Raw genomic sequence first — 17,756 nt, 5'->3', positions numbered from 1 at the left:
ATTTTTTCAATGGGGAAGATTTGAGTCTTCTTTACTGAAGTTTTAAAAGAATTTTAAAAACAGAAGGTGTTTGAGATGTTTGGCGATTCGAGGCCCAGAGGTGGTTTAAGAGAAAACTGAAATATTTGAAATCAGATCTCAATTTCAAAAATGGGTCTGTCTTCAATCAAAAACTAGAAGAAATCACTTCCCTAACTGTATAAGGAAACTTACAACAGCATTAAAAAGAGGTCATGAGCATGTTTCTTTCTTCTATATCTCTGCTGTAGAACTCAGTTTTTTCTAAAATTTTCACTTACTTCTTTAAGTATTCTTCAGTAGAGTTTACTGTACACATATATAAAATTTACTTGCAATATGTTTGTCATTTATGAATTACACTGTGTACACCTTTCTTAATCATAGCCCTAACTGCTATTAACCATGAGGTAAGAATTTATGATGGAATAATATCTACCCCAAACATTCATCCTCACTGTGTGATTTAGAATTGACTGTCCTGACCATGGAAAAGACTGGAGATTCAAACAATGAAATCTAAGCACACTGTGATACAAATTACAATGAAAAATAGCAATGACATCCCGAGATAACTTGTCAATTCTGAAAAATGCATAAAGGTAGATCATAAATTTTTAATTGGAAGATGATACATAGAATATGTATGTGAAATACACATGGCTTCATAATTCTCTGGAATTTCTTATAATATTATGTATAATTAGATTGTTTATCTGAAAAAATTGGTGAGGGTATATTATTTCCAATCTTTTTTACATTTTTCATATATATATATATATGTATATACTTTCATGTGATAAGCTTAGGTAAGTCTTTTCTGAGTAAAACTCTGAAAATTACTCAATTACATACACTATGGAAGAACCAGTAGGAGGTATAAAATATTAACCTACATCAGGTAACTTTCTACTAGAACATATACAATGCCACCTCTTACTGATCTATGGAGTTGAGAGTTTCTGTTCTTTCAGCCAGCACGTCCCCTGGTATAAAACAGACAGAAAGACCTGTTTGAGCTTCTTGTTTCCCCAGATCAGGATAAATGAGTGGCTAGAAGGATACAAGAATCCAAAAGCTTGGCAAAGCATGAAGAATAGTTTGTTCTGCAGCCCATTAGAACTCCAGACTGTGACAATTAGAGTCAGGAAGTGACCACCTAATAACAAGAGAAAGGAGATCACAGTCTGCATGGCTCTTATGTGGACCTTGGTGCTGGGATCTTGGGATCTTCTACCACTGGATTGCATCTTCTTGAGATGTTTCCATAGGGAAAAGGTTAAGAGCAGGAAAGATGTCAGGGATATAGCAAAGGGCACAAAGTTTGCTAGCGTGAATACAGTCATATTCAAAAGGCTTACAATGTTCCCCAATTTGGTCTGCTTAGTGATGTTTCCTTCATATTCCTTCATCTTGCTTATGAAGGAATTTTTCTCATGTATGCTTTTCTCACATATGCTTACCACTGCAACATGAAAAACCAAAAAGAACAAAGACCCCAACAGTATTGCAAGAACTACACTTTTAACTCTCCACTTCAGGCGAAGAAAAATAAGGTTAGAGAAATTGGCTATTTTGAACAAATAAAATATGCTGAGGCTAGTAGCAAGCCAGATGCTAAAATGATTGTTTACCGTCCATGCAAATGAACAAGAAATCTTACTTCTAAACTATATAAAGGTGGATTCAACACAGTTGCATACCAGTTTATTAACATTACCCAGAGCAAACCGATTCTGGAGACCGCCAGAGCAGTGAGAATTTGATCAGCTGAGGACGTCTTTTGTCTCTTTATCCAGACAATGCAGTTCACCACTGCTATGAAGCCACTGGCAAAATTTCCTAGAACAAATTCTGTTATTACTAGGATGGAAAAAATGCCCGGTAGTAAAGTTACCATGTCTAGAAAGAAAAAACCAAAAAGCCAAGTCTAATGTCACTGGTGAAGAGTCCTTGAATATTCGGACCTTACGTTCTATAGGCAGCTGATTTCTGAGTGTGAAAGTAAAGTTCTTGTTTCTTTTAAATTCTGTGACCAATGTCAAGCAGGAAAGCACCAGGGTATGCTAATAGATGAGCTCAATGCTGTCTTGATGAAAACCATAGTTATTCCTCAAACAGCTCAAATTAACTTCTATTTATATACCTCATGTCCTTGCTGTAGGCTGGAATACTCATAATGGATGCTGAAGCGAAAGCTAAATTCTCATTTGCTAGCATGCAAATAAAGCCATATTGTCTTTCAGTGGTTTGCCATTTTTTCCTTTTTTAACCTCTTCATAATTTGTGTTCATCGACGCTATTTTTCACAGAGTAAAATTGAAAAACCCAAAACACAGAATATACAGTATCTTAATTGTTAGATAAAGCTGAGCCATAAGTAAGATTGTCCTCATTATGGACTTATTTTTTTAAGGTTTATGGATTTCTTTTTAATGTCACAATTATGTAGAAAGAATTCAAGCTTCTCCTATCAAAACATCAAGGGTTTGGGGGGAATGCCAATACTTCCCAAAAGCTGGTTGCCTATAACTAACACTTATGCATACTTCTATTGTTTACAAATGCATAAGCGCACATGCACACACACACCCACACTTCTTTAATAGAGAACTTATTGTCCTGTAATTTTCTTCTTTTTAAAGTAAGCTCTTTGCCCAATGTGGGGCTCAAACTCACAACCTCGAGGTCAAGAGTCACATGCTCTACTGAGTTAGCCAGCCAGGCACCTATGTCCTATAATTTTCAAAATGGAAAATGAATTTCAGGGAGTTCATCCAGGTTTAAATCCATCTTTTCTCTCAGTCAGGCTTTTCAGCCCATTATTTTTAGTTATTAAACATATCTCTCATGCTTAAGCCTTTGATAAAGTTTCTCTCTTGAGTCTATTTAATATTTAAATATTATTTAATTAAAACATTCAGAAATTTTCTAAATATCCCTTGGAAACTTAAAAGAACATGGGCTTCCACTGTAAAGTCTGGACTTCTCTATCTGTAAATATTCTGTTTAATTCATTTTTGATTTCTTAATATTTTAAGATTAATAGATGTTAAAATTAGTCTCTACCCTCAGATTTTATTCAGTTTCAGTTTTTATACTATAATATAATTATTTTTAGCAGAGGATCTTAGAGTTGGACTGCCAGGAAGGAAAACCCGGATTCTTTGCATCATATGTTTCTAATCTATTTCAAAATTACTCTGCCAGGGCACCCATGTGGCTCAGTGGGTTAAGCATTTGCCTTTGGCTCAGGTCATGATCTCAGGGTCCTGGGATCAAGCCCTGCATCAGGCTCCCTGCTCAGAGGGGAGTCTGCTTCTCCCTCTGTCCCTCCCTCTCCGCTCTTCCTCTGTCTCTCACTTTCTCTCTCTCAAATAAATAAATAAAATCTTTTTTTAAAAAAATTACTCTCTGCCTCACTCAAATCATCAAATAAAATGCAGATGATTGTATCTTCCTCAGGTGGTCTTTGTGAGAAATTAGTACATTATTTGTATTAAGTTCTTTCCCTTTTACCTGTCTGGTACAGAGCAGGCATGGAGAACTGTTACTCATTTGATCCTGTGTTATTCCATGCTTCAGAGTTAACCTGCAAGAACTTACATTAACGAATACAATGTAGCAGGTTGAAAAAGCAAGATTTCTCCCTGTTAACAACTGGGATTGGGTAAAAAATTGTCAAAATTATATTTTATATACATCACAGAGCTGTGCAAGGAAGGAGAACCAGCTGAACTAAAATCCAGCAAGAGAAGAATTTTTTTAGGTGAAGAGATGATCTATGTATTCAATGCAATCCATATCAAATCCTAGAAGCTTTCCTGCAGGAAATGAAAAATATTCCTAAAATGTATATAGAAAGGCAAAGCACCCAGCATAACTAAAAGAATTTAAAAAAATAAGAACAAATTTGGAAAATTACATTTCCAATGTAATGCTTGCTAGAAAGCTGCATTCATCAAAATAGTGTGATACTCCATATGACCTCACTGATATGAGGAATTCTTAATCTCAGGAAACAAACTGAGGGTTGCTGGAGTGGTGGGAGTGGGAGGGATGGGGTGGCTGGGTGATGGACATTGGGGAGGGTACGTGCTATGGTGAGCGCTGTGAATTGTGCAAGATTGTTGAATCACAGATCTGTACCTCTGAAACAAATAATGCATTATATGTTAAGAAAAAAAAAAGAAAAAGATAGCAGGAGGGGAAGAATAAAGGGGGGGAAATCGGAAGGGGAGACGAACCATGAGAAACGATGGACTCTGAGGGACAGACTGAGGGTTCTAGAGGGCAAGGGGGTGGGAGGATGGGTTAGCCTGGTGATGGGTATTAAAGAGGGCATGTTCTGCGTGGAGCACTGGGTGTTATGCACAAACAATGAATCATGGAACACTACAAAAAAAAAATAGTGTGATACAGAATGATAGACATATATGAATCAGTGAAACACAACTGAAGTTCAGAAATCAGCACTAATATTCATGGTTAACTGATTTCAAAAAAGGTATCATGTTAATTCAGTGGGAAGAATGATGTCTCATTTTTCTAACAAATAATGCTGGGAAAATTGGATATTCACATAAATAAAATTGACTTTAGACCCTTATTTCACACCATATGCAAAAATTAACTTAAAATTGATGTTAGAGCTAGGCCTATAAAACTTTTAGGATAAAACATAGGAGGGGCTTCTGTGTGGCTCAGGTCCTAATCCCAGGGTCCTGGGATCAAGTCCTCATCGGGCTCCCTGCTCCAAGGGGAACCTGCCTCTGCTTCTCTCTCTCTCAATCTGTTTCTCATGAATAAATAAATAAGATCTTTAAAAAAAAGAATAAAACATAGGAGAAAACTTTTGTAAACTTAGGTTTACAAGTTTAGGTTAGTTAGGTTGGGCAGACCTTTTAAATGAGAAAACTTATGTAAACTTAGGTTAGGCAGACCTTTTAAATACAAACCAAAAGCATGATGCATAAAACTTAGATATTAACAAATTGAAGTACATCAAAACCAAAAACATTTGCTCTACAAATACAAGTCTGATTTCATGATTGCAGAGCTGCAGTAATTAAGTCAATATGGTACTGTGGTTTGCTTCTACAAGTAGATCAGTGGATTAGAAAATAGTATCCAGTGATAGACCCACACATGTATGGTCAGTTCATTTTGACAAAGGAACCAAACAATTCCGTGGGAAATAAAATTCTCTTTAATAAATGATGCTGGGAAAATGAATAATGGTATAAAAAAATGAACTTCAATTTTTACCTCATGCCACATAAAAATTAATTTGAGGTGATCTTAGATTTAAATATAAAAGATAAAACAATAATGCTTCTAAAAAATAATTGGATTATATTTCTGTGACCTTGAGATAAGCCAAGGTTTCTTAGAACATATACATGCACATGCATGTACACACACATACAAAAAGCTAAACAAAAAAGAAAAAAGTGATGAATTATACTTCATGAAAAGACACTATCAGGAAAATTACAGGGGAGGCCTGGGTGGCTCAGTCAGTTAAGCATCTGCCTTCAGCTCAGGTCATGATCCCAGGATCCTGGATCAAGCCCCACATTGGGCTCTCTGCTCAGTAGGGAGCCTGTTTCTCCTTCTCCCCCTGCTTGTGTTCTCTCTGTCAAATAAATAAATAAAATCTAAAAAAAAAATTACACTGTTTGCCATATATATGTTTATAAATATATAACATATGTTATATATATGAATATATATATATTGCAAAGGGCTGTTTTTTAAATATATGTGTATACACTAAATACTCCTTCAACTCAATTCAAAGAAAACAAACATCTCAATTTAAGGAAAATAAGCAAAAGATTTCAAAAGACCCTTAACAAAAGAAGATGCAATAAACCAATAAAAAGTTGCTCGACATCAATACACATAAGGGAAATGCAAATGTAAACTACTTCAAACCCACTAGAATGCTAAAATTAAAGAAACTGACCATGCTAGATTGTGACTATGATGTGAAGCAACTAGAATTCTCATATATTTCTGCTGAGTGTAAAATAAACCAGCCACTTTGGAAAACTGATAGATAGTTTCTAATAAAGTTATACATACATACTGCCAACAATTCATCTATTCCATTCATGTATTTATTTAACAAAAATTAAACATATGTCCACAAAAAGACTTTAACAAGAATGTTAATACCAACTTTACTCATTAGAGTCCATTACTACTGGAAATAGCTTAAATACACATCAACAGGGAGATGAATTAAAAAATTGTGGAATATCCATAGAAGAAAGTACCACTTAGCAATAAAAGAAATAAACTTAGCAAAATGAATTAGTCTCAAAAAACTATGATGATTGAAAAAAGAGCTGGGCAAAAAAGAGTATGATTTGTAAAACAAGCAAAACTGAGACAGGAAGCACAAAAGTAGTCTGGAATCTGATCAAAAAAGAACATAAAATAATTTTTGGAGGTGGTAAAATTGTTCTATACTTTATCATGGTCATTGTTTCAAGGAGGTATATAATAGAGCTCATCAAATTACATAAAATGGGTGTGTTATACTATATGTAAGTTATACCTCACTAAAGTTAATATTAAAAATAAATAAATAAAAATGAGGGCAAAATATTTTCAGAGAAACAAACTTCCAGCAGTACCTCACCAGTGGAAACACTGAAGGGTGCTTTTCAAGTAGAAGGAATCCGACTCCAGATAAAAAGTCCGAGATAAGAAATCAGCCTTTCTGTCTCCGGTTTTCCCCATCCATGAGTTAAATAAATCATTCCACTTTTACATTTTTAGAAGACTCATGTTTTCAACTTTTAAAAGTTATACTTTGACTCTTTTCATGGCCAGAGGATTCCCAGGTGGACCCACATGCTGGAGCCAGCAAACTACACTATGCGGCCCAAGGAAAGTCTGTTATGGACTCTGCAGGCCCAGGCATGGGCATGTCTTGTCCAGGCTCCAAGTAAGTCCCACGTGGCAATAGAACTGGATTTTTACCAACTCTATGTTTCTCTTTCCTTCCTGAATCTGTGTTTTTATTTATGATTCTGAATGTTGAGCAAGTTTGGTTCTGGTTCTAATTTGTGTACTGCTAATATATTATTTCTTATTTGTGACAGCTGTGGTGTACAGACCCTACTATGGTCCCCATGATTACCTCTCCCTAATGTTCACATCCTGCATAATTCCCTCCTTTTAAGTGTGGCATTAAGTGTGTGACTTAGTTCTAGTCTGCAGAATATGGCCAGCATGAAGGGATGTTGCAGATACTTAAGATCCCAAATCAACTGATTTTGAGTTCATTGAAAAGGACACTATCTTTCATGGGCCTGATATAATCAGATTAAACTTCAAAAGAATGATCTCCACTGAGTGAGAGACTCTTGCTGGCCTTAAAGAAGTAAGCAGCCCTGCAATGAAGTGCCTATGGAAAGGGCCACAAGAAAACGAATTCTGCCAACAACCTGCATGAACGTGGAGGTGGATTCTTCTCTAGTCAAGCCTACAGATGAGGATGCAACACTGTCAAAATGTTGATTTCAACCTGGTGAGATCCTGAAGCTGAGAACACAGCTAGGTCTTGCCCAGATTCCTGACACAAAAAAACTTTGACATAACAAATATTGTTATTTTTTTTAAGTCAAGTCACTAAATTTCTGGTAATCTGTTGCATAGCAGTAACAAATGGATATAGTGACAGTGATTCAGAATTTAGTGTTTTGGTGTATTTGATAAAGAAGATCTCTCTTCCAACAGGTGAGAAATGCTCCACAATTGGTTTGCTAGTTTTTTGTTTATCTGTCTGTGCAAGAATATATCTTGCTTCTTCTGGAAAGGAGAATGTCTGTATTAGTGAATTTTATAACTGTACGAGTGAATTTTTGTGTTCTATATTTATTCCGTCCTGGGGCTGATGTTATACAAAGAAGCAAGCCCTCTGTGTTTCTGTTTGCAATTGACAAAAGCCTTTGCCTATTATTATGAGTATGAAATTTTTGCCTATAGAATAGATTATAAAGTCTCTTATATGAAGTGGCAGTGGCATATAGGAATGCTGTTTGGAGGTTTTGGCAGACCCCTATAGGAGGATCATAGTGTAGGTCCTTAGGATTTTGGAGCAAAGCCCTGCCATCCTCCAAAGCTCACTACTCTCCTTTTGAGAAACAGTTTTGGGCCTGCTACTGGGCCTTAGTAGAGACTGAATGCTTAGCCATGGGCAACCAAGTTACCACGTGAATGAGCTTCCCATCATGAATGGGTATTATCTGACCCTCTAAGCCATAAATTTGGACATGGACAGTGACATTCATCATCAAATGGAAGTGATATCTATGTGATTGGGCCTGAGCAGGCCCTAAAGGCACAAGTAAGGTACACAAAGAAGTAGCAAATGCCCATGCCCCCTCTCTGCTACACTGCCTCTCTCTCCCAGTGTGTACCTATGGCCTCATTAAGGAGTTGTCTCTGATCAGTTGCCAGAGGAAGAAAGGACCTGGGCCTGGTTTACAGTGATTCTATCCAATATGCAGGTACCACCCAAAAGTGGACAACTATAACACTACCACCCTTTTCTTGGATATCCCTGAAGGACTGCAGTGAAAATAAATCCTTCTAGAGGGCAGAATTCCAAGTAATGTACCTGATTGTGTATACCTTTGCTTAGGAGGAGAATTGGACAGGTATTCAATTATATACTCATTCATGGGCTATGGCCAATAGTTTGGCTGGGTGGTCAAGGGCTTGGGTGAAACATGATTAGAAAATTAGTGACAAGGGCGCCTGGGTGGCTCAGTTGGTTAAGCGACTGCCTTCGGCTCAGGTCATGATCCTGGAGTCCCGGGATCGAGTCCCGCATCGGGCTCCCTGCTCAGCAGGGAGTCTGCTTCTCCCTCTGACCCTCTTCCCTCTCATGCTCTCTATCTCTCATTCTCTGTCTCTCAAATAAATAAATAAAATCTTTAAAAAAAAAAAGAAAATTAGTGACAAGAAAATATGAGAAAGATGTTTATAGACAGACCTCTCTGAATAGGCACAAAATGTGAAGGTATTTGTGTCCCATGGGAATGTCCACCAAAGGGTGACCTGAATAAAGGAGGATTTTAAGAATTAAGTGGATAAGATGACAGAGTCTATGAATACATCAGTCTCTTTTCTCAGCCACCTCTGTTCTTGCCCGATAAGCTCATGAATAATGTGGCTCTGGTGGCAGGGATGGAGATTATGCATTGGCTTAGTAACATGAACTTCTGCTTACAATGGCCAACATTGAATGTCTAATCTGCCAGCAAGTGAAACCAACACTGAGTCCCAGATATGGCTCTATTCCCCAGAGTGATCCCCAGAATAATGCCAGTTACCTGGTGGCATTTTGATTATACTGGACTGTTTTAATCAAGGAAGGGACAATGTCTTGTTCTTACTGGAATAGTCACTTACTCTGGATATGGATTTGCCTTCATTGTACACAATGCTTCTGACAAAACTATGATCCATGCACTTACAGAATGCCTTTTCTACAATCAAGTCATTCCACACTGCATTTCTTCTGATCAAGGAACTAACTTCACAGCGAGAGAAGTGTGGTAATGGGCTCCTGTTCATGGAATCCACTGTTCTGACCATGTTCTCATCTTCCTGAAGTAGCTGGCTTGAGAGAATGGTGGAAGTCTCCAAATCACATAGCTCTGAAAGCAAACAGGGCTTGCATTCATGAATCCCACAGGACCAGAGCAAACAAAGGAACAGTTGTTAACTGAGTGCACAATTACCCCCTGTGGCTATGCTCCCTGAGCTTTGCACAGAGGTAGCAGGCAAAAAGCTCATCTCCTAGTGATTCCCTAAGAGGTTTAATTGCACACTTTCCCAGCTGCTGCCTGATAGGTCAGCTTCTAATCAGCCTGTATCTAGGTGCTGACTGGGATTGTCCCAGGAGACCAAAAGAGCTGGTGATATTTCCCTGGCATTCACCCCCTGGCTTGCTCCAACAATAAAAACAAATTGCCAACTTCTCCCTAGAAGGAGTTGGTACACACATCAAATACTGCAACTTTTGCAACCTAAGGGGCTAGGCCTCAAATCATTTAGCTCTGAGAACTAATGGCACCCAGCATTCATGAGTCCCCCAGGACTGCACAAAACATAAAGGTGATTATATTTGGGTGCACAGTCCCTCATAGTAATTATTCCCTCTGGCTCAGCACAGAGTGAGTAGGCAAAAACGCCTAGTTTGCAGTTTCTCCCTGATAGGAGCTGGATTGCATATCTCATGTTCTGACATTCACAGCTGCACCTAAAAGTTGGGTTTCCAATTAGCCTGCATTAGGGAACTGAGGGGGAAAACAATTAGAACTCACCAGGGAACCCGAACAGTCATATGGGTATTTCCCAAGCTTTGGGAACACTGATGGGCCTTAACACACCCTCATCTACAGGGAGCCACTATGAACAAAAGCAACAGCTTGGACAATTACACAGGTTTGAGAGGCAAAGAGGTTCTCATGCCAGGCTGATGATGAGGTTCATCTACATGAGGCAAGTCTGTCAAAAGTGGGAGAAGTGGGGGTGCCTGGGTGGCTCAGTTGGTTGGGCAACTGCTTTTGGCTTGGGTTGTGATCCAGGAGTCCTCAGATCAAGTTCTGCATCGGACTCCTGGCTCAGTGGGGAGTCTGCTTCTCCCTCTGACCCTCTCCCCTCTCATGCTGTTTCTCTTTCTCTCTCTCTCAAATAAATAAATAAAATCTTTTAAAAAAATTTTTTTAAAAAGTGGGAGAAGTGGCTGTTTTATCTCCTGTGTAAAAACCAACACAGTCAAAGAAAATGAAGAAACAGGGGAATATATTTCAAAGAAAAGAACAAGACAAATCTCCAGAAACCAACCTTAATGAAATGGAGATAAGTGATTTACTGGGTAGAAAGTTCAAAATCATGTTTGTAAAGATGTTTATAGGAGGTCAGGATATATAAAATAAGAATTACAACAAAGAGAAAATATTAAAAACTACCAAATAGAAATCAAGGAGCAGAAGAATAAAAATCATTGAACTGAAAAATTCAAAGAATAGTTCAACAAGACAAATCAAGAGGAAGAAAGGATAGTGAACTCAAAGACAGGGTGGTTGCAGTCATTCAATCAGAAAAACAAAGAGAAAGAATGAAAAAGAGTAAAGATAGATGAAAAATCTTAAAGCAAACATAATAGTAGACAAAGAAGATCATTATATACTGATAAAGAGGTAAATTCATTAAGAAGAAATACCAATAGTAAATATATATGCACCAAACATCAAAGCATCCAATTCAACAGCACATTAACAGGATCACACACCTAGCTAACAATACCACAGTAATCATGCTGCAATATATTAATGTACCAAACCAACACATTGTACACCTCACACTTATACAATGTTATATGTCAATTATATCTCAATTTTTAAAAAAAGGATCATACATCATGAGCAAGTGGGATTTATTTCTCAGATGCAAGGGTGGTTCAACATATTCAAATCCATAAATGTGACATACTACACTAATAGAATGAAAGATAAAAATCATATTATCATCCCTGGCATTCTCCCCCTGGCTCGCTCCAACAATAAAAACAAATTGCCAATAGATGCAAAAAAAAAATTTGACAAAATAAAACATCCCCTCATGTTAAAAACTCTCAACAAATTAAGTATAAAAGGAACAGATCTCAAAATAATAAAGGCCATATATAATAAACCTACAGTTAATATCACGTCCAGTGGCAAACAGAAGTTTTTCCTCTAAGATCAAGAGTAAGACAAGAGTGCCCATTCTTACCACTCATATTCAAAATTATACTAGAAGCCTCTGCCAGAGCATTTATGCAAAAATAAGAATCATTATGCAAAAAAGAAATTAAACATCCAAATAAGAAAGGAAGAAGTAAAATTTCCCCTGTTTGTAAATGACATAATATTATAATATAGAAAATCATAAATAATCCACAAAAAATGATAGAACTAATAAACAAATTCAGTAAAAATGCAGGAGACCAAATCAATATAGAAAAGTCAGTTATGTTTCTATACATTAAAAACAAACTATTGATTGGTAGGGGGGAGAGGGGAGGTTTAAGAAAAAAATCCCAATACTAACAGCATCAAAAAGAATACTTAGGTATAAGTTTAACCAAGGAGATGAAAAATCTGTACTGAAAACTATAAACTGATGAAAGATATTGAAGAAGACACAAATAAATGGAAGAATAGTCCATGTTCATGAATTGGAAGGATAAATAATGTTAAAATGTACATAACACCATAAAAATCTACAGATTCAATGCAATTCTTAGAAAAATTCCAATGGCATGCTTTGCAGAAATAGAAAAGACAATCTTAAATTTTGTATGGAACCACAAAAGACTCTGAAAAGCCAAAACACTCTTGAGAAAGAAAAACAAAGCTAGAGTCATCACTCTTTTTCATTTCAAACCATATTATAGAAGTATAGTAATAAAAACAATGATATGGGCATGAAAACAGACACATAGATCAATAGCATAGAGTAGTGAGTGCAGAAATAAACCCATGTATATATGGAAAATTAATTTTGGACAATGGCTCCAAGAATATACAATGGGGCAAGGAAAGTCTCTTCAAAAAATCCACTAGAAAAACAGGATATTTACATGCAAAAGAATTAAATTAGACTCCAGTCTAACACCATACACACAAATTAATTCAAAATAGACTGAAGATTGAACATAACTCTGAAGCCATAAAACTCCTAGAAAAAAAATAGGGATAAGCTCCTTAATATTGGTCTTGGCAAAATGATTTTTTAATATTTGACACCAAACAAAGGCAACAGAGATAAAAATAAATGAGACTATCTCAAACTAAAAATCTTCCACGAAACAAAGGAATCCATCAACAAATCAAAAGGCAACCTATGAAATGAGAGAAAATCACAGATCTGATGAGAGGTTCATATCCAAAATATACAAGGCACTCATACAAATCAATTAAAAAAATAATAATCGGGCTTTAAAATAGGCAAAGTTTTTAAATAAACATTTTTCCAAAGAAGACATACAAATGGCCAACAGGTACATGAAAAGGTGCTCAACATCACTGATTAATAGGGAAATACAAGGGGCGCCTGGGTGGCTCAGCTGGTTAAGCGACTGCCTTCAGCTCAGGTCATGATCCCAGGGTTCTGGGATTGAGCCCCGCATCGGGCTCCCTGCTCGGCCAGCAGCCTGCTTCTCCCTCTCCCACTCACCGTGCTTGTGTTCCCTCCACACTGTCTCTCTCTCTCTCTCTCTCTCTCTCTCTGTTAATTAAATAAATAAATAAAATCTTTAAAAAAAATAGGGAAATACAAATCAAAACCACAATGAGATATCACCTCATACCTCTCAGAATTTCTATTATCAGAATGACAAGAGATAAATTCTGGGAAGGATGTAGAGAAAAGGGAATCCTTGTACACTTAGAGGAAATGTAAATCGGTACAGCCACAGGAGGTTCCTCAGGAAATTAAAAAGAGAACTACCATGTAATTCAGCATTCCCATTTCTAGGTATATATCCAAAGGAAACAAAACCATTATCTCAAAGAGGTATGTGTATTCGCATGTTCACTGCAACATTATTCACAATAGCCAAAGTATGGAAATAACCTAAGTGTCTGTTAACAGATCAGTGAATAAATAAAATGTGGTAAGTATATAAACAATGGAATATTATTCTGCATTTAAAAAGAAAGAAATCCTACCAATTGTGACAACATAGATGGACCTTGAGGGCATTACGCTAAGTGAAATAAACCGGACAGAGAAGATAAGTAACACATGCTATCACTTATATGTGGAATCTAAAAAGAAAAGCTAAGCCCTTTGAAACAGGAAGTAGAAAAGTGGTTGCCAGGGGCTGGAGGTGGGGGAAATGAGGAGAGGTTTCTACAATGGTACAAACTTTCAGTTATGAAAGGAATAAGTTCTGAGGATGCAGTTTATAGCATGGCAACTACAACTGATAATACTGTATTGTATAACTGATTTTGCTAAGAGAGGAGATCCTAAGCTTTTTCATCAAAGAAAAGTGACCATTTGAAGTGATGAATGTATTAATTTACTTGATTGTGGGAATTCTTTCATACATAAAAAGATCATGTTATACACTTTAAATATATTACAATTTTATTTCTCAATTTTATTTTAATAAAGCTGGAAAATTTTTTAAATAAAAAATTTTTTAAAATCAAAGTAAAGGGTCATGAAAATATTTTCAACACATGATTTCAGAACTTCTATGAGCCATAATTGCAATATGTTTTCTATTATTCCTCTATTTGAATGGAGCTGTTTGTTATGGTTATCCTGTCATTTCAACCCTACATACCACATCTTTGCCAGGAAAATAAATTGTCTTTTAAATTTCTTAATTACCAGATTAATAAGAGACATAACCAAATAGGATGTAGATTTTAAGATCCTGGAATTCAAGAATAGTGCTCTAACAATAACACTTTGGGTGATGCTCAGATAGGAATGAGCATATTTTGTATGTGGGAGGAGCCGGAATCATTTAACCAAGAAGGTAAACTAGGATGGATTGCCTCATTTTCCTGAAATTATTTAATCCTCACTGTAGCTATACTCTTTGGATAGTAATCTTTCAGTACCCTCTACCATGGGCAGGGTGACTGCCTTGCCCCTTGGCTTTGAGGTCAGTCATGTAAAATTGCTTTGATGAATTGAGAATTAATAGATGGGACACAGTAAAGATTTGAAATGGCTCCTCCACTGGGGCCAGCCCCATCTTGCTCTTCTTCAATCACCATGAGAACATGCCCAGATTAGTGAACTTGTCCCAGAAGGAAAATGACACTAATGGAATCAAATTTTCCCAGCGATATCCAACCTAAACTGACAACCACCCAAACTGTACCTGACTCCCAGATATATACAGAACTCATTTAAAAATCATTGAAACAGGGTGCCTGGGTGGCTCAGTCGGTTAAGCATCTGCCTTGGGCTCAGGTCATGATCCCAGAGTGCTGGAATCAAGCTATGTGTCGGGCTCCTTGCTCTGTGGAGGGTCTGCTTCTCCCTCTCCCTCTGCCTGCCATTCCTCCTGCTTGTGCACACTCCCTCCCTCTCTCTGTCTCTCAAAATAAATAAATTAAATCTTATTTTAAAAAATCACTGAAACAGCTATTTCTTTTAATATAATCTGTTTTTCTCAGGCTGTTTATAAGATTTTCTCTTGATCTTTGGATTCTTGTAGTGTTTATAAGTTAAATTGTTTTTGTTATCTTGTCTGAGGTTCAGTGGTTTCTTAATCAAAGGATTGAAACATTTTATTAGTTTTGGGAAAATCTCAGCAATATAACTTTCCACCCCTTTTCTCTCTTCTACATTCTAGAACTCCAGACTGTTAGACTTTTTGACTGTAACCTTCATGTCTGCTAGCCTGTATTTTCCATTTATTTGGTTCTTTATGCTTCATATTGGATAGTGTGTGAATTTTGTTTGCTAATGATGTTATCAAAATATGAAGGGGGTGCACCTGGGTGGCTCAGCTGGTTAAGTGTCATCTGCCTTCGGCTCAGGTCATAATTTGGGGGTCCTGGGATCACTCTCAGTGGGGAGTTTGCTTCTCCCTCTCCTTCTGCCCCCCACCCCCAGCTCATGCTCTCTCTCTCAAACAAATAATTAAAAATCTTTAGAAAAATATGAAGGAAAGATTCTGTATTATTATATAAAAGCTATATACATGTTCATAGGAAAGTGCAATGTTTGTTTGGCTTGAGGTCATTTTGCCATAATTTTTAGAAAAAGTAAAGGGAAACCTAGCAATTAAATTACTATAAATAAGCAGGTGGAAGGAGAGGGAGAAGCAAACTCCCCACTGAGCGTGATCCCAGGACCCCCAAATTATGACCTGAGCCGAAGGCAGATGACACTTAACCAGCTGAGCCACCCAGGCGCACCCCCTTCATATTTTGATAACATCATTAGCAAACAAAATTCTTCCACCTGCTTATTTGCATTTCCAGTTACTGTGATTAAATCCGGGTTATTTTATTACAGTAGTCAAAGTAGCACTTTATATACACACACATATCCAAACACTACACTGAATATGTATTATGCTTTACAAATTTACCTTTCTATATCTGTGACTTTTTTTCTCTAACAAAGAACCAAGAAACATTATAGATCCAGTTTGTCCATTTTCATTGTTTCATAGTATTCTATTGTATAAGTATGCCATAGTTTATTTACTCATTTATCATAATGGACATTTGTATGACCTCAATTCCAGCTCTTAAGAAAAGTAGTAATATACACATTTTTGCATATATATCCTGGTGCCCAAGTACCAAACATTCTCCAGTGATTTAAATAGGAGTGCAGTTAATATGTTACAGGATACACATCTTCACCTTCATTACAAAATACCATACTGTTGCACAAAGTTGTTTTTCCCAGTTTTCAATTCTATGAATACTATATGAAACATCCCATTGCTTCGGATCCTTTCTAAAATTAGTAACATCAAACTAATGTTTGTACCTTTATATTTATTAGATTATTATTACACTTACTTTACATTTAACATAATCCCTTTTCTATTCTAATTTTGAATTTAAGTTGAAAAATTGAAAAAATTTTGTTATTCTTTTCCCTATGACCGTGATTACATATATTTCTTCATATTGCATTGGATAGCATATACATTTATTAATGTTCCATATTAGTTTTACAAACTTTCTTCTTTCTGTCTCAAATAATCTGCTGCTGCCAGCTAGCGTTACTATAGCAGTGAAATTTCCCTTAATGAAACATTATATCAGATCACTTTGAGAAAATTTATTAGGTAACAGCATGGGGTAAGGGAAATTATAGTGCTGTTCAACATCTAAAAGGACCTGATAAAAGGAATGTTGAAATTGAAATGAACCTACAAGGACTTCTGTTAAAGTCTTTTCCCTTAGAATACGGAAACTTCTTTCAAATTCTATGAAGCTAAATGTATTCATTTTCTCAGAATTTAAGATATCACAGTAGTCTTGGGTATCTGTGTTAGCTTGCTATTTCTCAAAATTATTTGCCATTCTTGACCCACTCAGTGCCGTTTGCCAGTCCCATGAACCCGTTTCCCTGCATTCCTAAGATGACTTCCGCTGCCACCACCAGAAAGAGATCTTCATTCCAACTCACATTTCCATCAATGTATTTCTGGTGTGGTGCCTCACTGATGGCTTCATAGCTAAACAGTTGCAGGTTGACATCCACTTAGAGATGTCTGCACCATAATTCCAGAAAGGACAACCAAAATTCTGCTGTGTGATGTAGATGCAGAGACCTTCACAAAAGAATAGTTCCCTCTATTGATACTTTAATTCCAGTGCTAAACCAATTAGTTCTGGGAAGAGATACGAAGTTTCATGAATACCCCTCTTATTATTTAGTCAGGTACTATCTAATTTCCAGAGGAAATGTTAATCAATCTCCACTGATCCTTGAACCAGCTGAAAATGTCCATTTGTGCTAATGATTAAAAGGATGAAGTCAGGTATGAAAACATGCAAATATGAGACATTATTTTTCCCCTAAGTTCTACTTTCATCTTCTCTGAGCCATACATTTGAATGCAAATATTTTAGATTTTGAAGGAAATTGCTAGAAAAAAGTTTTATATAATTATTATTGTCACTCATTCTATCAAGTATTTTTATTGATTCAATGATTTATAGGAA

General features: G+C 36.5%; 1 protein-coding gene across 1 annotated transcript; it reads right to left on the bottom strand.

Moving 5' to 3' along the window:
• Nucleotides 1–962: 962 nt before the first annotated feature.
• On the bottom strand, nt 963–1,918 carry LOC113923037 (taste receptor type 2 member 46-like). Its single transcript, XM_027595528.1, is given in 2 exon segments — nt 963–1,663; nt 1,666–1,918. Coding segments are annotated over 2 exon segments (954 nt in total).
• Between the last annotated feature and the right edge of the window lie 15,838 nt (nt 1,919–17,756).

Source organism: Zalophus californianus, chromosome 9, assembly GCF_009762305.2.
Source record: "Zalophus californianus isolate mZalCal1 chromosome 9, mZalCal1.pri.v2, whole genome shotgun sequence".
Classification (NCBI taxonomy): domain Eukaryota; kingdom Metazoa; phylum Chordata; class Mammalia; order Carnivora; family Otariidae; genus Zalophus; species Zalophus californianus.
Note: the sequence above shows the minus strand (reverse complement) of the source record. Positions and strands in the feature narration are given on the sequence as shown.